The sequence below is a fragment of the Lytechinus pictus genome, chromosome 17 (assembly GCF_037042905.1).
Source record: "Lytechinus pictus isolate F3 Inbred chromosome 17, Lp3.0, whole genome shotgun sequence".
In the NCBI taxonomy this organism is placed as follows: domain Eukaryota; kingdom Metazoa; phylum Echinodermata; class Echinoidea; order Temnopleuroida; family Toxopneustidae; genus Lytechinus; species Lytechinus pictus.
Window position 1 is genome coordinate 27485916 of NC_087261.1, and position 26805 is coordinate 27512720.

General features: G+C 38.7%; 1 protein-coding gene across 1 annotated transcript in view; it reads right to left on the reverse strand.

Moving 5' to 3' along the window:
- Positions 1-236: 236 nt before the first annotated feature.
- LOC129280924 (uncharacterized) overlaps positions 237-26805 on the reverse strand; it is a 299775-nt gene continuing 273206 nt past the window's right edge. Inside the window, exons 205-234 of the mRNA XM_064112511.1 lie at positions 26577-26783; positions 26054-26179; positions 25468-25797; positions 24696-24902; positions 23957-24076; positions 23252-23357; positions 22606-22820; positions 21743-22081; positions 21157-21327; positions 20608-20763; positions 20049-20249; positions 19394-19522; positions 18702-18878; positions 18019-18174; positions 17206-17412; positions 16663-16782; positions 16162-16328; positions 15443-15602; positions 14703-14897; positions 13905-14033; positions 13191-13334; positions 12794-12982; positions 12188-12463; positions 11654-11816; positions 10551-10705; positions 10168-10242; positions 9577-9694; positions 8921-9081; positions 8372-8558; positions 237-3668 (exon numbers count right to left, since the gene is read on the reverse strand). Coding sequence (XP_063968581.1) covers positions 3373-3668; positions 8372-8558; positions 8921-9081; positions 9577-9694; positions 10168-10242; positions 10551-10705; positions 11654-11816; positions 12188-12463; positions 12794-12982; positions 13191-13334; positions 13905-14033; positions 14703-14897; positions 15443-15602; positions 16162-16328; positions 16663-16782; positions 17206-17412; positions 18019-18174; positions 18702-18878; positions 19394-19522; positions 20049-20249; positions 20608-20763; positions 21157-21327; positions 21743-22081; positions 22606-22820; positions 23252-23357; positions 23957-24076; positions 24696-24902; positions 25468-25797; positions 26054-26179; positions 26577-26783 — 5382 coding nt within the window. The 3' untranslated portion in view covers positions 237-3372. The remainder of the gene's footprint in view (positions 3669-8371; positions 8559-8920; positions 9082-9576; positions 9695-10167; positions 10243-10550; positions 10706-11653; positions 11817-12187; positions 12464-12793; positions 12983-13190; positions 13335-13904; positions 14034-14702; positions 14898-15442; positions 15603-16161; positions 16329-16662; positions 16783-17205; positions 17413-18018; positions 18175-18701; positions 18879-19393; positions 19523-20048; positions 20250-20607; positions 20764-21156; positions 21328-21742; positions 22082-22605; positions 22821-23251; positions 23358-23956; positions 24077-24695; positions 24903-25467; positions 25798-26053; positions 26180-26576; positions 26784-26805) is intronic.

Below are 26805 nucleotides of genomic sequence, written 5' to 3' on the forward strand. Positions count from 1 at the left end.
CGGTCTTTGTATTCCATTATCTCGTTTTCTGCTCACTTCCCACTAAGTTAAATATCTCTCTCTACATCCCCCTCTCTGTCACCCACCCACCAACGCACACACACAAGCACAACTCATCCTCTCTCTCGTTATATATCCACCTTCTCTCCCTTCCACCCAGTGTCATACACGCATCACATAAATCTGAAATGCAGTAAACAAAGTTTTTAAAGAAACAATCTAAAACGTCTAATATCTTTATTATTCTAGCAGCTGTTTCTCCTCTTTATTCCTAAGCAAAAAATAATTTTGCGCAAAAATGACATGAAAATTAGGGCAACATGTTACTGTATACCAAGCATTATAATCACCAATAGATCCTATTCAACTCAACTGAAGGCATATAATAATTTATAATTCTAGAATTGCAACCCTAATAAGACAGTTTCTTATGCATGTTGAAAAACAAAATTAATCTGAAATGAAGAAAATATACAACCCATTTCTACACATACACACACAATAATAATATTTCTTTTTCTTATTTTTGCAAGTTATTCATCATACTAAGCATGGGGCTGAATTGATTGATATAAAACATAATGTAATCAAATAATAATTGGTCATCCCTACACCTCGACATAAAGCTTGCTATATTTCATCCAAATCAACACTAACTACAGAGTACAAAATAAAACTGACATTATCTTTATTTTTATCATCACCTACAGCACGATGGACATTCTTTTAAAAGAAATCAAAGTGTAAATAAAAACAAGGCTTGCATGATAACATGTCTCCATTAAAGATTCAATCCTTGCTAACATTTCTCATTAGTTATTCCTTTAAACAGATTGTCCGATATTACTGTCATTGAAATACAAGTTCTACACCTATTCATCTACACTATGATTCAAGATAGTCTTATTCATTGAATCTAAAGACATGGAGAAGGAGTCCCCAGTTTTCTACATGTCTTTAATTCATTAATTTGCTATAGACATTGCAAACTCTACTCGGAAGTCAAGTCCCCAGTTGACATTCTTCACATCGCTTGCAACTCATACAGCATGTTTAACACAATGTACTGACAAAACTTTCAAAAAGAAGTACTCACTAGAGCTCACAAAAATCATTTTAAACTCTGCATTTATACTCTATATGAGAAGGCTCACTACTAGTTTCAGTTTCTACTCTACATTAACGGTATCACCAGAAAAATAAAAACCATGTCAAATGCTGGACAGGTCCAAGTGGGTATATTGAAGACGCCTCATGTGAAAAAGAAGAGCTTTGATTTTGGTTGTCCAAATGTCCCCACTTTTGGAAACCAATATCAAAGAGTTTCTTATCACTGTCTTTTCACTTGCTCTGAAAGGATACTGTATCGCATCGTAGTCAGAAATATACCGGAGATAATTGTCCCCAGATTCTCCGATAAATTTCTAGAATACTTTCAGAGTGTACGCGCAATGCAATTTGAACAGATTTACCACAAAGTAAGCTTGTCCCCAGTTTAACTTTCCAAGGGTAAATCAAATCTAGATCAAATCATTTTCAGAGGTGGTGTCTCAACAATGAAGATGAATCCATTTCAAGAGCAATCAGCACCTCAGCTGAAATCAAGTCCCCAGTATGATTTCAAAATCGGTGCTGATTACATATTGTACATATTTAAATTCCTTGTTAACAGGATAATTGGCAAGTAGATTGTTTCACTAACTGCAAATACAAATAAAATCTACAAGCTATAGGTTTGTACTACATGACAGCATTCATGAATAGTCTTCTGGGTTTTTTTAACTGACATACAATAACAAATAACATCTTAAAATCTAAGTAAGTACTTTGTTTCTTTTTTTTTTTTTTAATAATTGTTGGTTTCACTTAGTTTCATACCAAGTGTCATAGTTAAACACTTTGTTTTAACCTTTTACTTTTTGCACATGGGTATATGCTTCCTGTAGATAAAAAATAACACCGGCACTTCATAGAAAATTATAGCAGAATGTGTGCAACACCCATTAATAGTTTGCTTCAGCATGCTTCAGCAAATGTAAATAATGCACTTGTGTGTATGTATACAAAACATAGTATATAGTATGACAATAAACATAAGTTCAAATGCATCTTATGCAGAGATATGGATAGCATATCCTTCGATGTAACAAGTAATGTTTTTTCATGATGTAAGCACAGGAAGAGTGACCGGTACGACACAACAACAAAACGAAAAAAAAAAAAAAAAACATATCTAGAACAAAAGCAAATATGACCAATACAATAATTCTGAAATCGAGTGCATTTTTTATAACTGGAAGATAAGATTTTTTTTTCAATTATCTCCACACATTATTTTTTACAAGATAAAACTGGTATTCACATGTGCATAGATCTGTGTCATAACCAGTAAAAAAGTCAACAGAATTTTGAATTAAATGTTATAGAAAATTATACCATAGTTATTGTTTCAAATAACTGATTTCCTCTTTCATAGAATAAGAATCATTTCATTCATTCAAGAGAGAATATTTACTGGCAGCTGATATGTCATAGAGTTTTCATAACACCATGTTCATATGCAAACATTTGTGTATTTTAAATTCCATTCAAAATTGTAACATTTCAGCCATGATAATTCTTTGTCATATAATGAAAAGCCGTTTATGAAACAATTTGCAAAACACAAAACATATACACATTAAACTTTGAGAAATATGAAACATTTTACTCTTTTAAGACCAATATATACATAGAAAAAGCATGATTTTTTTGAAATCATATACATTTACATACAATGAAATGAAGTTTGAAAGACAAATAAATGATATTCTTTTATTACCCTTAAACACTTCTGAATATCAATATTCTTTATAGAGTACATTTCATTAATATTTGTCACCAGGAATGGCAAATGTATAATGTTCTCTCTGTGGGTAATTAATGAAATATAACAAAAAATAAAGATAATTGAGAATGGTTAATTTATAAATGATACATCATTTCTTTGAAAACTCACAATAGTACAGATCAAATTGTTTATGCTTTTTATCATACTCCTCTCTCTCTCTCTCTCTTTCTCTCTTATTTTGATTTCAGTTATTTTGAAAAAAGCATATTTTACATATGAACATATGGTGTAAATCACACATAAATGCGGAAGAAACAATGTAAATTATAATATACATTAATCTCGCCAAACATGTCCATAGGCAATCAATCTTTCCATCACAATGGAAGTTAGTTGGAGATTCTAAGATTATAATGGCTCTCGTCTAAGATACTTTTATTAGGTTTACAGCTGTTATAAAGTGTGATTCAAGTAATATAAAACAAACAGAAATGCTTGATTGTTAACGAGTGTTTTTTGTAGGATTCTCAGAGTCCATATACCTAGGGCTTCCATCCGCGACTTGAATTCTTGTGTGTGGACGCCTTTTTGTTTTTAGCCATAGATGCAGCCGTGGGTGACGACAAGTCCGATCGTGGGGAGTACGTTGTCCGCTTGTACGTTGGCATAGTGACGGTGCGCTCTTCCTCTGTCACAGTACGCACTGTAACCTCACCCCTCGTGCCACCCTTGGGGCTGGAGCGGCTGTCATAGCCGACAGTCGTGTTGCGTCCGGTTATTTTCTTCTGGGTCGAGTAGCCGCCGGTTGGGGATGGCGAGCGCATTGTGGTTCTCTCACCTAATAAAATATAACAAATCAAATGGATTAAATTATCAAGCATCACCTTTTTTCCCTCAAATTCATTTTTTTTTTACTTAAAGCCTTTACCCGAGTATTTCAAGAAAAAGTTATTTTCACTGACTGTTGTGAAAAGCTACTAAAATCACCGCATCTGATTGGCTCAAAACAAAGGAATTGGGGAAAGTCCCAGACCATTTGCTTTATGAAACTCCCAAATTTGCCAATCCTCAAGTTGCTCAGAGAGAGAGAGAGAGACATAATCTCATTCTAAGATGTCTACTTATGGAATATGGAAGCAATTGAATTCTCTTATCTCATATTTCAAAAAAAAATCTTTAGGGAATTTGAATGTATAAAATCACCTCAAATATTTTGGCTCGTCGGATGAATATCATAGTATAGGGAAGGATAAGGATTTTATGCATGCATTATACTTGGAATCATTCCCTACCCATTTCTTTCCAAAACATTTGCTCTAGGTAATTTGAACTCCTTCCATTTTTTTTTGCCAAATGATATGCACAGGCTGACACAGCAAAGGAGAAAACCATCCTCATTTTCTATAGACTATATCGTTTCATGCAAGGCATTCATAGTTTACAATGGTCTGTATTCTAAATAAAGAGACAAGTCACATCAAGGTTTTGATTCAATTTAAACAGCACATAATCCAAACATCTCGTCTATTTTTGAAAAGAACGAGTGTTGCTTTTTGCACATCAACAAAAGTCTGAGCTGCATCTTTGTGCAAGAATCCCCTCACCATCTTTTCTCTTCATTCATTTTTTTTATTTTTAAACACACAAAACAATGGATAATATGGGAAAATCCACCATGAGAGACGCTGAGCAGGATTCCTACTCAGCTTCTTTTCTCTTCCTACTCAGCGTCTTTTCTCTTCAATTCTTCTATCTATAAATACAAAACAATGGATACTATGGGAAAATCCACCATGAGAGACGCTGAGCACGATTCCTACTCAGCGTCTTTTCTCTTCCTACTCAGCATCTTTTCTCTTCAATTCTTCTATCTTTAAATACAAAACAATGGATAATATGGGAAAATCCACCATGAGAGACGCTGAGCAGGATTCCTACTCAGCGTCTTTTCTCTTCAATTCTTCTATCTTTAAATACAAAACAATGGATAATATGGGAAAATCCACCATGAGAGACGCTGAGCAGGATTCCTAATCAGCGTCTTTTTTCTTCAATTTTTCTCCTTCATCTACATACACAAAACAATGGGTAATATGGTAATTCCAGTGTAAAAGACGCTTCATGGGTTCTGCTATTAAAAAAAGATGTGGCACAGACTGTTTGTAAGGTGACAAATTTATGGTAATTCCCGTAGGAACTTGGCAGGACAGCTTTTTGCTGTTTTGCAAGTCAATACTCGTCACACGCTGGATTTTTATCAGAGCAAAACTGACTCAAAAGGCATGTACAAACATGTCCGATTCATACACACTTGCATATACATGTATGACAAAAAATGAACATAACAAATGAAATCATCACTGCACTAGAATCTAACACGTCCACATAATGTACATGTATGAGAGAATAGCTAAAATGGACACATACATCAATCATTAGAATGTGAAAGTTCTACTTTTTGAAAATACAAACAGAATGTACAATATTACATGTAGAGTAAGGGTAGTGCTGCATATACATGTATGTATATATGCATCTCACATTCCAAACACATGTATGAGGCAAGGGCAGAAATCTCTCCCCAAAGGTAGGGGGGACCAGGGGCTGGAAAATCACCCAAAATCAACCGAAAAGTAAGGTCATCTCGTCAAAAATACATGTTTTATTTCGATTTTGAATGATGTATTTCTTTCCATCATAAAAGACCACAAATAGTAGGGGAGACATTTGATATTGTGTCCCCCTACTATTTTGGGTAGGGGGATTTCCACCCATGGGGTGCATGTTATTTCTTATACATGTTAATAAATAAATGGTAATATAATAATTACACAATGTACATGTAGACACTGAGAGAATGAGATTGAAAAGACTAATGTGTAATTGTATGTTCTATCAGGCACGTTCTTACCATTCTGTATAGCATTTATTGTGTTCACCATTCGCAAGGTGTGAGTGCTTAAGTTATCATTTTTTTGTCTTATCAAATAACTTCTATCAGTACAAATAAAACGAAATTTGCCCTCATCAGGATGGTTTGAATAATATAATTGCAAAAAAAGGCAAACAGCTGCTTAGCTAAAAAGCTTTGACAATCAAAAAGCTTAACAATATACATGTAAACTACCTCATGCAAATAACTATGATTATAAGATGCCAAAATCACAGCAATTTATTTTATTTCTTTTTCTAGTGGAGCAGAAGTTAAGGGTCGGGAAAAAAGCACCAAAAAAGAGGCTCATCTCTATCTTTGCAAGTTATTCTCCTTTAATACTGATATAAAAAAAGGCGAGGGATGAAACATAATTTCTCTACAGGTACTTTGAAATAAAATGAGGAATAAACAAAAGGAAATGGGTATAAAAAGCATACATAATGGCTGCATTCCAGTATAAATAGAAACTGAGATTTCTAAACAGATTTCTAGAGGGGAATAAAGATGCCATACAAATGAACTCAATATAAACTTACTGGTGAACAAAAGAGAACATATTTGCAAAAATGGTGAGGGAGAGAATAAGAGAAAAGTGAAACAAATTAAGCAAAATGAAGTCGCTGCTTGAGTGGGAGAAATAAAATGAGTTGTATCTGTTAAATCACTGAAATAAGCAAGAAGCAAATGATGTGCAAAAGTGTATGTGACATGAAAGAAAGATTTCTAGAATGGACTCCATATTTTAAATGTAGATGCTTAAAAATTGAAATGAATAATTCAATACTGCCTCCTTCCATGCTTACTGCTACTACTAACAATTCATATACTTCTGCTACTACTACTACTACTACTACTACATGTACTACTACTACTACTACTGCTACTACTAGTACTACTACTACTACTACTTCTGCTACTACAACAACTACTACTATTACTACTATTACTACTTCTTATACTACTCCTCCTCTTCAACCCTAAATCCTAAATGAATATTGATCTTCGGTGAAATATTCTATATACTGATAAGAAACAAGTATATATAAAAAAAGGAAATTTAATTACAACAACCAGAATAATTAATTGAAAAAATATTTGAGGAAATAGAAATAATGAATAAAATGAATATATATTTTAAAAATAAGGAATGTTATCTATAAATACATGAATGAATAAAAAACAAAATCATAATGATTATAATAACGCTTCTAATCAAACATACACCTGAATCAAGGATTGACTGAGGATGTTTATAAAATTAAAACCCATTTCAAAGTAATTACAGAATACTTTACGCAATACATGTAGATATATGTTTGCATCACAAGAAACTGATTACATGTAGGCCTACATACATGTATGTGCATTTGTAATATTGGACACACCTCCCCTATGGTAGATTAATGTAAACTCCCTAAATCATGGCAAACAATCTGCAGCTACATGTACATGTGTATGGCAAGCCATTCACATACATTCAAAATCTCACGTGAAATTAAGAGTAGTTGTAGAAAGTTTGCATGGTTTTATCATTAAAATGAAATATGTGGAGAATGCATTTGTGGCTTCTTATCACAATTGCAAAATAATCACAATAAAAAATGTTTATGCATGGATTTATCATTATATAATAACAATGAGTTGTGGTCTCCTATTATAGCAATTGCAAAATAACTGCAGAAAATAAAATATATTAAACTGCAAATGAAAAAGTGAGGACAGAACAGGAAGCTTGGGCTTGGTTTAGCATGATTCATATTTACCTTTTTTAATTTTTTTAACTACAAGTGCAAAGTGTGAAAAATAATTGTTGAAATGTGAACAAAAAGAAATGATAGAAAAAAATAAAACATTGAGAAGATGAACAAGTTAAAGTAATTTGTATGACACTAAGAGCAAACGTATTTCATTTTCGAAGCAAATTTTCTAATATGTTGAAAGAAATAATATTTCATATTGACTTCTACTTCTTGTGTATATTCACAAAGCACTGTGCTCAAAACTTAATAATGGATCTTGAACAAAATCAAACTGTTGCTATAAAGGTTATCCAACAGGATCGTCTACTGCATGTGTACTATTTATGTATCTACATCTTGGATCGAGTGCTTGATCAGGAGATGAAATTCTTTAATTTTTTAATCCGTTTTTAAGAGCTAGCATTCAATTGATGCATCGTTATCATGAAAATATTAGAATAAGTATTACATCTTCCTCCACCTGATGGGAAAGCTATAAAATGACCAGATATGAGGGCCCTGTAAAACAAAACTCGGCGATTGATTGTAAGATTCATTTTTAGATAGAATTGATTAGATCATTGTGTACAATCAATCCTACATTTCAGTTGTACCTTACAATTGCCAAGTTTTGTGTTATTGGGCCAAGAACGAGGTTGATCAGTTACCCATCCGTAAATAAAAGAGTTGAATTGAGTGAAAATGGTAGCTACAGAAAATTATGATAGAGAGGGTGAGACATAATAAGTACTATGATGACTTTAAGATTTTAAAGGAGGTTTAGCATGATTGAGCTTTGATAGAAGTATTTCTGACTTAAAATCTATCTAGCACTAGATTTGATTCTATAAATGAAGGTTATTCTACCTGGTGAGAGCTCCTTGGTCGTGGTTTTCTTGGTGTAAAGCGTTCCATCTGGTCGTGCCTCGCGCGTAGTGGTAACACTTCCGTTAGTTCCAGTGCGCGTGGTGGTAGTGCGGCGTGGCGTTCCGGTGGAAGATCTGGGTGAAGCTCCCTGCTGCCATGGTCGCGAGATGTTACGCTTTTCACGGATCTACGGGTGGAAAAAAAATAATGAGTCATACAAAGATCCTATGCTCAATACAATTTGCTTTCATACATTGCAAGCGAACAGGACATGCACATATTTGGCACAGAGCTTGTAGCCGTTTTATGACTTTTCAGTTTCATGATAATTTCAATAGAATGAGAGTAACTGTACTGTACATATAGTTGGATCTTGAGTCAGTGCATGTTTAACACTTTTCAACACCAACATCAACTGTACTTAAACGTCAGGGGCATCAAGGGTAGAGGGGATAGGGCTCTTCTGCCCCCCCCCTTCCTTGCAAGGAAAGAGTGCTCACCCCTCCCCCATCGAATCTTCACTTGCCAGAAATGTCCTATCTTACTGACCTTGATAAGCGGTTGGGAGTAGCTTCGGGAGCTTGTGCTACCCTGGCTGGACTCCGAAGGTGATCTGGAGCGTGGTCTCCTCATGAAAGGGGTCATGGACTGGCTCACGCCGTGGGCTAGCACAAACTTCTCTCTCAGCTCGATGTTGGTCCTTCCCTTAGCTGTGAATGTTAAGAGATGAGAAAAATGTTGTCATCCCCTACTGGCTACCGAGTTATTTTCTTTCCCCTGGGGTTTAATAATGTGGGGACCTTTATATTTCAGCAGTCATCGGGTTAAAAAACGATGGATTTAAAGCCAACTTGGTAAAAGAGTTTTCAGAGATGCCAAGTTCAGATACCAGCCATGCATGAGATTTTCCGTGATTCAGCGTGACATTTGGGGATAGGCTGTGATACATGCATGAGAAAGATATTTCAGGGGATGAGCAAGGGTCTCTAATGCAGGAGTCTTGTGCATAATGGGTGAGACTTAGCATGTCTGAGTATTCCCCATTCTCTGAATGCTGAAAAGGACAATTCAGGTCAAGCCCTTCCTGCTTGATTTTCATATCAAATTTTAGACCAAATCAACATTTTGAGAGCATATCATTACCATTTTTTATCATTGTTATTATTATCATTAGTATTATCGTTTTCACCATTACTACTACTCACCTCTGCAAGGGTCATTCTTGACCAGGAACTCGTCCAGAGCCATCCATCCTCCTCCTACCCGCACCATGACAGTGCTACGGAGGATGCGGACAAGACGCATCTGCTGCGAGTCTCCAAACTAAAAAAAGGCAAGTAATAAGGGAGAGGTTAAAAATGATAATGGGGTTCATGTATGCATAGTCTGTTTTTGCATAGCAAGCTCATTCTCTGAAAGACAGCAAGAATGTACTTGTTGAAATGTTGAGTGTGGGTAGTCCTTTTCAGGACCAAACATGAGCCTACAAAAAGAATATCTGGTGTACGGCGAAGCATTGGACTAATGGGATAAAAACCATTTACACTTTTCCTGTTGAAGTACAGTACATGTATTTCATTCAAGCATCTGACAATGACCTTAAACTTCAAAATGCAAACTTCGTCTTAAGGCAGTATTATTTTGTGTGAGAATTGATATGCATACATCAATTTACTAATTTCACTCTTCGAAGGGGAAAAAAAAATCAGAACTTTGAGTGAGAAGATCAAACACTCAATTCACTCGGGTATGTGACACATGCCAAACAAATATTCATAAGTTTTTTTCTTACTCACCTTGTACTTGCTCTCTCCAATTCTAAGAACTTTGAACTTCTTTTGGCAGGTACATTGGGAGACTTGCTTTCGCACCTGTGATAAGTCAATGAAAAAACAGAATAACTTCCAAGCCATTGTCCCATAAATGTAAAGAAATGATGTTGCAAAAATCATTATCCTTATAATTTTTGTTTAAATTTAAGGGTGTACGTATGTAAGATAAGGTGTGAAAACTGTTTGCTGCTGACTGAACAACTATAAAACTTCAACCCATTATTATTATTATTATTATTACCATTATTATTATCATTATTATTATTAATATTATTATTAATGTTGCTGCTGTTGTTGTTATCATTGGTATTCTTACCCCCCCTCTTAATGCTTTTTTTTCTTCATACCTCATCTTCGATCTTCTCAGCATCACTGATAGGTTTGCCAGATGATTTCTCAGGCCAGAGGGCTGCAATGAACTCCTTGTAGTCGATGAAGCCATCGTTGTCCCGATCAAATTTGTCAGCTACCGCGTTCATCTCGAGTTGGTTGGTTGGGAATTCTAAAAGGGAGCATGGAAAATACCACATATATGAAAATGCTGCTATGTATATACTCATCGTAATGTTATCATAAATGTGACTGACTGACTTAGGTGCATAGGACGGTGTGTCCCTTCGCTCTCCTAAGGGTGATCCTTTTCCATTCAGTTCTACCCTGGGCTAGGTCTTCAGCATCCAGTAGAGGGAGACCCACATCACGTCTGACTTGGTCCCTCCATCTGGAAGGGGACATCCTGGTGGTTTTCCTCTTTTCAAAGTCATCATACATGTAACTGTAATTTCTTTCTATACAGTGTATTTCTTCTTACATTTCTTTTTATAGTTAAATCAATGTTGATAATTTTTTTTTTTTTAGATTACACATCCTCATCCTAGTTCAAAATTTCTAAATTATTCAGCCCACGTGGATAAAAGGGACACATTTTGACAAAACTGATGAAGAGCAAAAGACATGTTAGCCCTTCTTTTACACAAGACTTGTTCTAATATCCAATAAAATGTTATTTTTCTGACATGTTTTCAGAGCAAGAGGTGCGTGTGGTGTTAAATTGGATCCATAGTAGGAGCATGATAAATTTCTCTTGATACCTTGAGTTTTGGGTTTGAAAATCCCATAACAACAATCCTACATGTATCTATGAGTTAGCTTTACTTACATACATCTGTGCAGTTACATGTATACCTTCACTTCTGCGCACGCAATATTCTATCATAAGTTAAGGATTGTTCATCAATGCAATTCCTTTCATACACATGTTCCTGCATTTTCTGTGGACCTCATTACAAAACTAAGTTAGTACACTGAGGGTCTCAGACCCAGCTACTTCACTTCCTTCCATGTGTTTCTGCGACTGCAAACCTTTTTTGCACAAGCACGGCAGTACTATACAAAAGGGATGTATTCCAATGGAAGAAGGAAGAAAAAATTCCCAATTTTCAATACTCACTGGAGTTGATGATGCCATCACTGAATTCCATACGAGACAGCTTGCCGTCCCGGTCCAGGTCAAGCTTGCGGAAGAAGTCCATGACGCGGGCCTTCTTGTGGTTCATCCACTGCAAGTAGCGTGTGCGCCACTCGTCAAAGTTGAAGTTGCGCAGCTTCTGGAGCTGGGATTGACAGCACAAGGGGAAACAATGGTTAGTTCTGATAATCCACTGGCATAACCTACATGTAACATTTCAGATGATATTTTGAAAAAAAACCTGTGATCTTGAGTAAGCAATATTACTATTAACGAATTCATCAATTATCCTTGTACAGCAATCATCCAAACTTGGAAGCATCACATGCTGATTGTTTATAACATTGAAGATTAATATGAGAAACTACATGTACATGTATGCGCTGAAAGTGCATGATGGATGTGTGTTTTCAACAAGATTAAATGTTTTGCTTGAATCAAATGAACTGCACAGTACAATAGAAAGGGGATTACTAAGAAAATAAGCAGCAAGCATTTAGGACTGGTTCCACTAACCTGTGCCTGCCTATCGAGGGCATCCTTTAGCTTACGTCTCCTGTCCATGGCAACCAGCCACACCTGCTTCCATTTGTTGTGCAGTGCCGCCACACGTGGGTTGCGCGAGTCGGCTCCCGGGCTTGGGTCACGGCTACGAGGGCGGCTGCCCTTTCCACGGCGTGATCGGTCCAGCTGAGGAAGTTGGGACGGGCTGTCCTGAGACCGACGTCGCTTGTGGGATTTGGTAAGACGGTCGATGTCAGGTTGCTTCTGGGCCATGGAGTCCTCAAAGTCCTACGATACGGCAGACGATACAGGGAGAGGAATATATATTTATTGAAATGAATGGTGTATGTCATAACGACCACTTCAGAATGAAATGTCTCCACTTCTTGACAAAATATCAACACCGCTAGAAAAAATGTCAAATCACGTTTGTCACTATCAACACCATTATCTTCACTTTTATCAGAAGCTTAGCATCACCCTCATTATCATCCCTGTCACCATCATCGCAATCAGCATAATCATCAACACGACAATCAACATCACCACCACCGCAACGACTATTATAATCACCATCACAACCATCAAAACAATCCTCTTCTATCTCAGCCTTCCTACCTGATGTTCTGCCAAGAGGTTCTGGATGCGGTCCACATCCTCCGGGATGGGTCTCGATTCCCTGTCCTGGAGGACGTTCTCAGACTTGTTGAGCCAATCCATCAGCTTCTCCAGCAGTTCCGCATTCTCCGCGAGATTCTCCAGAGTCTCATCCAGGCGATCCGATTTCTGGTCAGAGAGGGTCATCACCTAATAAAGAGCAGAGAAAGATGACTATGAGCTGGTAGAATATCAGTTTTCCCCGACTAGAAAAAATAGAATTTTCCCTGAATTCTGTGATCGGCTTTGAACCAACTTTCACCACCTGCTTCATGGAGCAGCACAGAGAAGGACTCATAAAGAAATGTGAGAATGTGGTACAAGAAATGGCATAACTTTTAAGTCATGATGAGCTTACCTCTTCCCATCGGGCTTGGAGGACGGTGATCCAGTGCTTGATGACTGGAACAGCTTCTGGGTGGCATTTGGTCAAGATGGTATCGCCCATCACGCAGGCATCGTTCATCCTCAACTCCTGGGCACTGAAGCTATCCCTGAAGTCCTGTAACACACAGAGAATCATAGATAAGATTGAATAAGGATTTCAAACAATGTATTCATGAATTATAAAAGTTCATAAAATATTCTTCTTTTTCTTTTTACTTTTGTATGAGGCAGACGTGTTGAATCAAATCAATCCTGGCAGATGGCTAAGCCACTTGACCAGTGGGTCAGGACAGTTCAGCAATTCTATATATGGTGACAGGACACATAAGGTTAAGAAGTAAACACAGAGGATATTTGGGGAGGATGGACAAAAAGGTAGATTATTTTAGCCACTTGACCAGTGCACCTATTGAGCTGGACAGATCAGAAATTCATTAAGGAAGTTGGAAAACAGATTAGTTTCTGATGTAAAACTGGAGGAAACTGGGTTGGACGTACAAACAGTTAAGCATTTGTCCAGGGCACCCTTTGAGCAGAACTGATTTGTAATTCTGTCAGGGGATAAGGGTTAGAGAACAGAATAGTGAAGAAAAAATGGCAGAAAATAGGGTTTGGTTGTACGAAAAGGTTATTCTATAGAATTGCCCTGTTGATGATCATCACCAATGGGTGAGAATAACCGTACCTTGTGTGCTTCCATCTGTTCCTTGATGGCCTCGGGGTCATCGCTAAGTGGTCCTTGGAACCGAAGGCTTTGCTCTGCATCGGCTAGCCACTCCAGGAGGAGCTGGACAGTGTCGTGGAACTCTTCAGCCTAGAAAGACAGGAAAATAAAGATGAATTACACAAAGCTTCAAACAAAATTATTCATACCGTTAATACTGACTCTATCCTTGGTTGTAGTAATTTCCAAGAATAGATTCCCTGAATACAAGATGGATATTCATTCCTTTTTTACCCTTTCTCTGCAGACTCTTCCCTAATGATCTATTCATCGATTTCCAATCCATTTATACTCACTTTCCTATTCTTTCAATACATTTTTTCTTCTTTGCTTTTCTTTCAATCCACTCTTTCGTTCTCTTGCATAATAGTTTGTCTTGAAATTATATTGGGAATGAGACTTATGTTTTGCTGATGGGGCCTGAAAATAACCCATGACACATAAAAAATCCCCTATGTCTTGTACAAAACAAAACCTTACAAACCTTAACATTGCAAGATTTCAGGGCCTGAATTTTTGGGATGAACCTTACGTTTTGATGACGGGACCTGAAGATAACCAATGACACATCAAAAAGCCCCAATGTGTTGCACAAGACAAAACCTTCCAAACCCTATTAAACATTGCAAGATTTCAGGGCCTGATATCGGGCAAAAGCCTGAAAACTGGCATCTCTGCACATCAATTCTACCCCTTCCCCCTCCTCCAACTTTCCCACCCCTCCGTTTCTATGTCCTCCACCTTTCTCTCTACTCTCACCTCCTTCATGGCGTCTTCCAGCCTCTCCTGCTTGTGTACACTCTGTTCACAGACTGTCTCCCATTTGGTGGCCAGTTCCTGGATCTTCGCTCGGAGATGCGACGTGTCCTCACTTGATTTGTCCATCAGGTCCTTGGCGGACTTGTTGACCGACTTGACGCTGTTCTTCCGGCTTCCGAGGTCTCGCTGGAAACCCTGTAAAATTAACATCGACATAAAGTTTATACATTCTAACCAAGCATGTGCTTTGAACATGTAAAGCAAGAACATGTATTTCCCATGCAGCTGATATAACAATAATAATGATAATGACTGGATTTTTATAGAGCCTTTTCCAGAGGGTAAAAAGTACTGTTTGCTAACAAATCAATATTCATTACGCACATGTAGGTGTGTTTTCAGATACATTTTTAATACGTCAAGTGGACTAATGTGAGGTTATACTGATATATTATTCTGTGTCTCCTTCTTCTTGAAGATAATCGCTGATGAAAGATTGATTTTATTTGAAAAAGTGACTTGATGAATTTTTTTATTCTTCATATTCTAGGGGGCCGTAACACAAAGCTTAGCAATCAATCGTAGCACATTTTCTACGATTTATTGCATAGACTACAATGTACAATCAATCGTGAAAATCAAGTTGCAATTAATCGCTAACCTCTGTGTTACCGGGATCCAGGATATCGATAAATAACTTCACAAAATAAATATGACAGAAGATTTGTCAGAACTCTTACCTTGTGGGCTTCCATGAGATTCATGACGGTGTCGATGTCACCATGGACAGGTGTCTCGTCTGAAAGCGTCGGTTCAACCTGATAGAGCCATTCCAGGAGTGCTTGAAGAGCATCCTTGAACTGCCCACTATATAGGAGAGCTTCCTCAAGCTTCCTTTGCCTACATGGAAAGGACAAAAATTCTAAATAATTTGTTCCCCAAATGATTTTCAACAGCCCAGCTATAAATTGGCAATTCAAAAGTGTGGTACAGTACACCAAAGCCACTCTTAAGAATAATATTAAAAAGGTGATTCTCGTCCCTTCCCGAGTGTGAGCTGAACCTGGTAGAGCAATGCCAGGAGGGCCTGAAGAGCTTACCATATGAGAGAGCTTCCTCAAGCTTCATGGGCCCATTTCATAAAGAACTACATGTATGTTAACATTACCTTTGGCATTTACTATGGTAACAGGCCTCAGCAGCCAATCACAATCAAGGTTTCCTTGGTAATTAGAGTAATGGTAAAACAGTTGTTTGTCTGTGGGAAGCAGGCCCTAGCTGCCCCATCAAGGGATAAGATATTCAAAGTCATTCAATTGTCAAAAGATTTCAACTCTGGACATGCAAAAGTCACTAATTGGCACCATATACAAATATAAGTATTAAAAAAAAGCTGAAATTTCTTGGGGCAACCTAGATCAATCAAGGTGGATTGTTTAAAGGAGAAATCATTTCTCACCTGTCAACAGACTTGCCGCAGACAAGGTCCCACTTGTCTTTGAGATCAGTCAGCATGGCATTGATGACCTTGGTGTCGGCAGGGTTACTCTTATCTCTCAACGATCGTCCAGAGCGGACAATGTTGTCATAGAGCGGTTGCTTAGCTCCGAGGGAACGTTGGAAGTCCTATATGTTGAAGAGATAGTGGGAAAGATTTGAATAAGTAATGTACCATAAAATTTAAGAAGAATGTTATGATAACATGGTCCACTCTATAAGATTGAACTTAAAATTCATAATATATCAAAATAGAGAAGAAATGATCGGGCAGACCATTCTTGTTTGTCGCAGTTTTTCTTTGGGCAGTACATGTGACCAAGCAGAACCTTGTCATTTCATTATCATTTTGTTGATTCCAGGGGGTCACAGCAATATATTTTTGGGGTGAATAATGGGGCACCTTCAGTAAAGTCTGAAGAACTCTCATCATACTCTCCAGATATGTTGTAATTGAGCTTACCTTGTGCCTTCTGAGCTGAGCTTTGAGAGTCTCTGGATCGCTACCGATTGACTTGTCCTGTTCTAGCTGAGCTTGGGAGTCCTCTAGCCAACCAAAGAGCTTGCCATACTGTTCATCAAACTGAGTGAGCAAAACAGAGAGAGAGAGAAAAAAAATCAATGTTTAAAGTCCCAAAGGGCAATGGTAAATGTACCTGCAAAGGCCACACAATCCTACCTGTATCAAGTATTTTGTCTAAATAATGCACACTTTTCATTACAAGTGAATCCTCTGGAAGTGTACTTATGTACAAGAATTCCACTCAGCCTTCCATTCAGGCATACATGTAATTGCATCTCTACCTACATAAAGTGATTCCTACAAATTTATCTAACACTATTGAAAACCAACATGGCACATTTTAAAAGCTGATAAATCATTTTAGGTTCAATCAACTCACCAGAATGACACTTCAGTAGTGCAGAATCTTAGGAAACATAACTGAATTCAAAATTTGACACATTTTAAGTGTCATACACCAAGTTCTTAAATCCCATTTCTCACCTGTTTGGCCCGTTTGAAGCCAGAGTCTAGCTGGCGGGTCCTGTCGTTGCATCGTGACTGGACCTTCTCCCATCGGTTCTGGACACTGATCAAGAGGTTCTTGATGAGGATCACGTCCTGCTTCTGGCTGAAGTACTTCAGCTGGGTTCCGGCCCGGTCCAGATCGCGCATCGTTTCCTTGTGGGCCTGGATGTCCATAAGGAATTCCTAAAAGAAAACGATAGACATTCATTTTTATCTCTGAAGTGTCTTGATCAGTACCGTAGGCAGGAACAAACGGTTCATGGAGGCAAGGGACTAGTCTGACCATTCAGACTTGTCCCTTACCAACATGATCAATGAGGGGGTCTGGGAAGGGTTCAATCGATATTCCTTGATTTTTTTTTGTTATTTTTTTTTGGGGGGGGAAGGGGAGAAGGCTGATAATGAATAAGACAGACAAGGCTTGTCCAATAAACCATCCTACAAGTCCTTAAGGAAAATGCTCTGACAACCTATATACCACAGAGCAGTGGACACATTTTTCCCCTATGCTTACTGGAGCCAGGTAGTCCCTCTATAAAGGCTAAAGGAATTACAGAATTCAGTAGTCAACAGGTTAAGGTACATGTACCTAAATATTAAGGCACGGGTCTCATTGCATGGAAATTATCGTTAAGGTAGCTACACCTAATGGTACTGTACATGCAACTACCATGGTAACAATGCTCTACAAGCAATCAAAACCAAAGATTTAATGGAAGTAACCACTGGATGGCAATGTTAAAGGTTTATGCAAGGAGGCCCGGAGGTTTGATGCTGTGAGGCCCTTACCTTGTGCTCAGCGATCTGCTGGTTGATGGTGTCAAGGACGGTGCTGGGCGGTTTGCTGTTGTTCATGGTCTTCTCTGCAGTGGTCAGCCAGGAGATGAAGGCTTGGAGAGCATCGTGGAAGTTCTGAGCCTGGGTCAGGGCCTCCTCCAACTTGCGCTGTACGGATGTAGGAAGTCATATTTTGATCAATGATACAATAAAAAGGCATGATATCTCAGTGAAAATGGGTTGATGGTGCACCTACATTAGTAGAGTGGAGATCTCAAAATCGAGCTAGCCAGATTAAAACCAAAGTGATGCTCGAAGATCCTTTTGCTCTCTTACGCTCTTAACATTTGCTAAAGTACAAGTAACCCACTGCATTGCAGTGAACTTTTGCATTCCTATACATTGTAGATACATGTACATATGAAGCCTTTCTCTTTTTCCCTCTCCCTATTTCTCTCTTTCTCTAACTTCCCCATATCTTTCTCATCCCCAATTTTCAGTTGCCATCTCTCTTCTCTCTCTCTCTCTTTTTTTTCTCTCTTTCCATCTATTTCCCGTCTTTCCCTTCCCCCTCTCTTTCTCCCTCACTTTCTCTGACATGCAACGTACATGTAGTCTCTCTTTTGCTCTTTTGCTATCTCTCCCTCTCTCTGAAATAAAAAAAAATAAAATGCCCTCTCAACGTATTCAAGTACCTTCCTATCTGCCGACTTCTGATTGGCTGCGTCCCACTGTGTCTGGAGGGTTCTCAGGGTGTGGCCGACCCCGCCCTCTCTATCGGCCTCCGGTCCGGACTGTCGTCTCAGCTGCTGTCCAGCCTGCATCAGGGAGTCGTAGGCGAGCTTCTCCCTGTCCATCTGCTTCATCAGGTCCTAGTGGAAGATTTGTTTAAATGACAAATGTTCATTATTTCCCTGAAGAACATCATACATTTAGATTGTCTTTAAAACCAGCTTAATGTATATCTACAGCAACTATTTTAGAAAATCTACATGATAAAACCTGCAAGTGCAGGTTCTACAATGAGCAGTTAATACATGTACATGTACATGTACATGTACATGTAATATCCAAAGCACTGTCCAAAATAGGTTGTTAAAGATTCTAGCTACAAGTACATGTATTCATTATGTACAATGTACATGTAGGTACCGTCTTACTGCGTCCATAAAGTCGTGGTAGTATGAAGCATTCAGTCTGAATTTAAGTTGCCACAAATGATGTAACATTAAGGCATACATGTAGATTTTACATTAAGTTTGCAATATTGATCCATAAATTGCCATCATTTACTGCATCTTCACCATCATCCTACTCCTCCTCCTCCCCCTCATCATCATCATTACCACCGTCATCATCATCATCACATTTCTTAAAGTTTTCTTACATTGTGTCTGTCAAGTTGTTCCCTGGCGGTTTCAGGCAAGCCTCCTACCGGCTGGGTGGATGAGAGCTGACCGTTGATGTCATGGAGCCAGCGAAGAAGACGTGTCGCCTCTTCTGCAAAGTTTTTGGTCTAAAAGAGATGGAGGATTGATGGATGTGAGTTGTACGGTTATTTAAAGGACCAAGAAAAAAGTGACTCCTCACCTTATATCAGTATGGGTTGAAAAATAAAACAATTGCAAATTATGCGGAAAAAAAATGAACATTTAACAATTTTCAAAGAAAATACTCAACATTGTTAATATATCATCATAAAAATTATACATGGGAAATTGCTTGAAGTTATGAGAAGCATAAGCAACTGCTTTGCTTACCTCATCATCATCAACATCATCAACGTCATCATCAACATCATCATCATCATCATTATCACCATCATCATCACCATCATCATCATCATCATCACCATCATCACCATCATCAACACCATCATCACCATCATCACCAACAATCTCCTTTTCCTCCTTACCATCATCAATCATCACCATCATCATTGCAACCACCACCATCATCACTAACCTCATCATTATCACCAACACAATCACCACTACCATCTTCATCACCATCATCACCAACAATCTCATTTTCCTCCTTACCTCTCCCAAGGCTCCCTCCAGCTCTCTCTGCCTGTCCTCAGTCATCCTATTGAGGTTGCGCCACTTGTTGTTGACATCGTCAAGCTTGCTGCGGACCACGTTGGCAACCTGCCTGTTGTCTGCAGACGCTACAAAATTCTGGCCTGCCTGGTTGACAGATTTCACGGTGGATTCGTGAGCGAAAATATCATTTTGAAGCACCTAGAAAAAAAATAAAATCATAAAGTGGTGAATCATATAGACAATTAAAAATAAACGCATGACCAGTTACTACAATAAAACTAGAATGAATATCACAAACTATGAAAATCATACTTCATAGCAGACTATTAACTTCCAAATACAAAGCAACATCCCATACTAATTTGTAAATACCATAGCAAAATATGCAAGTACATGTAGATGCATGCTATAAAATTGTATCAAGGAACATTACAGGAAAGATCCAAGATCAGAGACAATCATTCATGATCTAAATTATAGGATTAGGGTGTGATTTAAAAACAAGGTCTTTAGTTTGGCGCCAGGCATTGACTCTCTGCATCGGAGGAAAAATTACCTTATGCTTAGCTAGGGCAATCTCTGCAGCCTTGGTATCGCCCATCACCGGTCTCTGATCGGCCAAGGCCTTCTCTGTCCGGTTCATCCAGTTCAGGAGTTCATCCAGAGAGCTCTCCAGCTGCCCTAGGGCTAAGAATCCAGCTTCAAGCTTGTGCTGAAATGAAATGATGAATAAATTAATGAAAACTTTCATAAAATGCAGAGAGGTGTACAAAAATTTACTGTATATCTTTATCAAGACTGATCTTACTTGTATACATGGAATGCATAAATAGAATTTTGGTTTTCACTGACATATTTGCTCCGAGCCGCTGAGATTGATGGAGTTCATGTTCATTGATTTTCTTCCGGTCCTGTTAACTCGTTTGAATACATAGTTTTTGGTCATATGGTTTTTCCGGCAATATATCAACATAATATAAAAAAAACATTTTCTCAATATTGAAGAATTTTGATATCAGAATATCGCCCAGCACTATTAAAACCTACCGACACATTTGGTTATAACATACCAATGTTTAGACTAAAAAAGAGAGAGCGTCCTCACCTGTCTATCAAAGGTCTTATCCTGTAGGTTCTTCCACCTCCTGTTCATGTCGCTCATGGGAGCCTGTACCAGCTCCTGGTTCTCCGGGGTACATTTGGTGAGGAGACGGTTTCCGAGCTGGTTGACGGTCTCCAGCTCAAGGTTCTTGCTGCCGAGCTCCTTCTTGAAGGCCTGTGGTAAACATCATAGATGATCAGAGGATATCGGCAAACTTGCAGAAGTTTGAACAAATAATTTATTAAATTCTCTCATTTAACGCAAAATCATGTTCAGATGGAAAGATAAAGAATAAAAGAATATGAAGCCATCAAAATGAATGATATCATTCTTTAACCCGTTGCGGACTGAATGACTTTGCTATAACGCACTTTTTCCAAAGACTCAAGTCCGGATCAGTCTCCAAAGGGCTTGATGTCTACGACTAACTAGAGCCATTTGTGAATAACATGTAATTCAGACTACCTACCTATTGCAAATTTATGATCAATTGCCAGAGTTACGATTGATTTAGATATCTAGAATCAATTGCAATGAAGTGGATATTTCTTGCCACACCACCTAGATGTCCATTACTACATGTACTTACATTGAGGTTGTCCAGCTGCCTCCTCACCGTCTGAGGATCCGATCCCACCGCTGGCATCCTATCCACCTGTTCCTCTGCGTTGGTCATGTAGTCGTTCATCCTGTCAAGACCATCCTGGAACGCCTGAGCTGCTTCATCAGCATCCTCCAGCTTCTGTTGACGGTCCTTGTAGGCATCGTTGAGGTTCTCCCAGGAGTTGTTGAGTTCGTCCACGTTCTTCTGGACCTCGGGCTTGTTGGAGTCGCTGCAATGGTTCATCAGGTCTTGGCCGAGCTGCTTGGTCATGTCAACGTCTTGCTTGACAGCATCGATGTCCTCCTTGATGGCTTGGAGGATATCCTGTTGAAATCAAGACATTTCACATATAAACTTGCTGACCACTGAATACATTGCTGTAATATAATGATCAACACAGGGGCAAACACAAAAGTCACTCATATTCTGTATGATATTAATGTATTAATTTCCTGTGCAATGTACTTGTTTCTTGTACATGTACATGTATAACACATTTCTCCTGCATACTGTAGATGAAACATTCATTGTTTTCTCTCATTTTCCTCCTTCACAACATTCATTCAGACATCATGTCTGAAGACATCATGTAAAACAAACTCTTCCCCTGTACAACACACTTTTCTGTATAACAAACCCTTCTTTAGTATAACTTCTACATCACATCAACTTTCTCCTCCAAAACATTTATTTATCTCCTCCACAACACCTACCTATCTCCGGTACAACAAAGCCAACCCCTATACAACTACTGTTCCTGCAGAACATACGCTCTTCTCACGTTCAGCACGCTTGCTCCAGGAGGACATCCTTCCCTCCCATATCACTACTTCTCCTGCCCAACATACCTGTTGATCCTTGATGGCTGGGATCTCCACCGCAGGAGGTTCCTGGCTCTTGATCTGGTCCTGGAGGTCCTTGATGGTTCCGGACGTCCCGTTCATCTCCTCCCAGAAGGATTCAGCAGACTGAAGTGCTTCCTGGAGGTCACCAGACCGCTTGTTGGCCGTGGTGGTGATGTCGTCCCACTTGTTGCTCAGCTGGTCGAGCTTGTCTTTCAGATCTGCACGAGAAAAGCAACCAATGATTTGTTTCTGGTCAATTTGTCATGTAACCTTGAGCAGAAGGCCAGTTTGTAGTTGGCGCCTCATAGATACATGTAGCTCCTGTACAAAGAAATGCCTCCTCAATACATGCAACTACCTGCCACATGCAACTACTTGGAAATGATAGTATAGAGCTTACAGTATATTTCCAATGATTGATGAACAGGCATAGTCCTACAAGCATCCTTGGACTAAAGTAAAGTAAAATGGATATTACTGACTTGTGAAACATTCCCCTGACCTTGATCTAATCCTGATCTACAAAGGGATATCAGGAAAGCAACACAGAAATTCTGTATGCAATGATGCAGTGTACTTGAAGATTACATGCATAAGCTGAATCACATTTGAAAAAAATAAAACTATTGCAAGGAAATGAAATATTTACCTCTAACGTGTGGATCACTTGGTGAGGAAGATTCCATCATGTCATTACCAGCCTTTCGCATCACCTCTACAACATCCATCTGACTATCAATGTTATCTCTCAAGGCCTGAAATTAAAAAAAAGAGGAATAAAAATCTCAACGGTTGATCGAATTACAAGAAGTTCAATGAACATGAAATTTTGCAACACATACATGTAGGTCTGGTATTGAAACTGTTTCTTTTTGTTGAATAAGAAGTACGATAATTTACTTGATGATTAAAGAATGAAACAGAATACCCAGTGGAGATTTGAATTTATGCCAAACGATACCAAATTGCCACATTTGACAACCCATCGTACACTGTAGCTCTCTCATCTAAAGCATGCTTTAGCTAAGAATATCTTGGTAATATGGGTTTACAATGCACTGTGCAATTGATTCCCTTCGACCTGTACTATCTTGATCTGTTTCCTGAAATCGTCAGAGTCTGCCCCATTTTTTTCTCAAAAAGTTTATTTATCAAGACTAGTTTACAGTGCAAGATCTAAAAGAGGACCCCCACTGTAAAACTGACCTCCTTGTCATTCCTGTAGTTTCTTAATCCGTTTTCTGAAATGGGCATGGTCTACTCTATTTATCCCCCAAAAGGTTTATTCATCAAGACTTGTTTATAGTACGCAGGTCTATCAGAGGACCTAATTCTGCAATTGAATTCCTTGTACCTGTAGTTTCTTGATCTGTTTCCTGAGGTGGTCAGGGTCTCCGGAGACCGGTTCTGGTCTGCTCAGCTTCTCAGCGGTGATGTTCAGCTGCTCCAGGGTCGAGTCAAGATCTTCAACAAACTGGAAACAAGGCAAAGGAAAGAGAATAGAACAGAAGACACTAAATAAAATGGATGCATCAGTACATCTACAGTATGTGCAAGAAAGGTATTGTAGTAAGATGACAGACATTTGTCTCTTAGTAGAAGCAGTCTTCGGCTATAGCAAATCAAAACATTCAAAATAATGCATACTATTCACAAGTTACATGAATCTATACTGTACATTTCTGACCAAACTTTTAATCGTCACAAACAAACTACATAGTAACTGATAGCTACAGTATTCGTTTTGTAGGTGGCAAATAACAATTTAAAGAAAAATATAGGGAAGTATACAGCAATGTCATAAATCCTGATTATCGTAACTATGTACTACTATGGCTATTGCTACTGACTAAGCCAAACAACGACTACTACTACTTCTACTACATGTACATGTACTAATGCTTCCAATACGCTACATGTATTTAACTACAACTACTACTACTAATGCCACTTCTGCTAGTTCTAATACTACAACTACATGTACACTGTACATCTACTGCTACCGATACAACTAAATCTACTATTGCTACAGTGTACTTCTATTACTACTACTACTATATGTACTTCTACTACTACTACAACAAAATACCCACCGAGCTGGTCCTCTGGAGAAGGTCAAACATCTTCTCTCCTCTCTTGTTGACTTCCTCCTTGACGTTCTCATACCGGCGGTTGTCATCGTCGGCCTTGGCCTGGACTCCCTGAGCTCCAGCACCGGGGCTGAGCTTGGCCAGCTCCGGAGCGATGCGGTTCAGCTTGTTCACGTGCTGTTGCTTCTCGGCCACAGTCTGCTTCATGAACTGTACATTGATGCAACCAGAGAATGAAAGGTGATCGGTTTAGAAAGAGCATGACAATCAGGGAGCAACAGCATAGGGTTATGGAACCAGGTGGGTGTTTCATAAAGTTACGCACAACTGGAACATGTTCTTAGGTCATAATTCAATTATACAGGGATATCATTTAGCACGAGAAAGGACCACCAGTCGTGCGTAAAGTCATTCGTATCTAACGAACAGCTTTATGAAACATCCAGCGGGTGCTTAACACATCCTACCCTTGTTCAGTGTACACTGTAATGACTTGTAATCAAACATAGATAACCATCACTGGAAACATGTCTATGCGAAAAATCACAATTTTTCATGATGAAAAGTGACATTTATATGTCTTTTAGGTCAAATAATTGCTTAATCTGATTTACAATTCCCCAATAATCAATTCAAATCATTATCAACAACTTATTTTTCAGAGACAGAAGTCACACAACATTTCTACTTGAGAGGGACGTTAGAAGTTGTCTATATCTAAGGTCAAAGGTCAAAGGACTTGCATTTCAGAGGTAAAAGGTCAAAGGAGCCTCACCCTATTATTGTCCACTTCTTTCCTGATCTCTTCTGCATCCAGACCGGGTGGCTTCAGGTTCTTCAGGTCACCTTCAATCTCGTCCAACCATTTGGTCAGTTCCTCGTGGGACTCGTTGAACTGCAGCGTCTGAGGCAAGGCCTCCTCCAAGACCTCCACGCGGTCCGCGCTCCTCGCTGAAAGGTCATCGAACCTCTCCTTGAGGTCCTTGGCCTGGGCCTCGAGGCGGGCGCGCTGGCGCGGGTCAGACGTCTGCTCAATAAGCTTCTCGGCTGCCCCGAGGGTGTCCTGGATTCGGCTCTGCTTGCCGGTGATTTCTCTGTCAATGCCCTGAAGAAGAAAGCAAGAACAAAAATATTTGTATTGAAAGCAAAGGGACCAAGTTTTGTAACAAATGAAAACTAGACTAAAAAATGTTTTTTTTTAGTTGATTCCTTCTGCAATCAACATGGAAGGCATTGATTTCCATAGTAATAATCTGTAACTACTTTTACAACATTATGCTGCTTCTATTTTTAAGGACAGGACATTCCGCTATCAGGTAATTGAAATGGAAGTTACACCACACAATGAAATGTACATGTACCTTAGCTTTCTTGAGTTGATCCCTCACACCATCTGGATCTACACTGATGGTTTCCCTTGCACTGTTCTGCAGCTGACGGTCAGTGTCGTCCAGCCATTTCAGAAGTCCATCCATGCTCTGTTGAACCTGTACAGTCAGGAAAATTTACAATAAGCAATCATTTTTTTAATCAAAGGAATTTATGTGGAAAAGTGTGATCATTGGATCAACACCATTTCTATTTTGAATTAACAAAAGTTGTATTGAAAATTTGAGTTTGGAATAATAATTGGAAAGATCATTTAAAAACTGCCCACAGAAAGTGATTACGAATTGAAGAAAAAAATTGAATGTATGAAATAACTAATCAGCACTCATTTATCAAAGAAGGAAAATGTATACAATGGAATAAACCAATAGTTTGAAAAGTAAATTGAAATTAAAATAAAAAGACAAATTCTACAATTAAACAGTTATTTAAACACCCCTAATAAGCCAAATTAATAACGAAATTCATTCTCGAGCCAATAAATTTCTACCCCACCTTCTGGGCGCCATCTAGAGCAGCGCTAAGCCTGTACTCAATGTCCTTGGTCCTTGAGGCAAGCTCGTTGAATCGTTGATTGTCATCGTTGAGTTGTTGTCTGATCTCAGCGGCTCCCTGGCCGGGGCTGAGCTCGATGAGGCGCGTACCCTTCTCGTTGAGTTCTTGCAGGATGGGACGATGGCGATCGATCTCATCTTGCAGTTTCTGCGCGGGCAAAGGAGGGTTC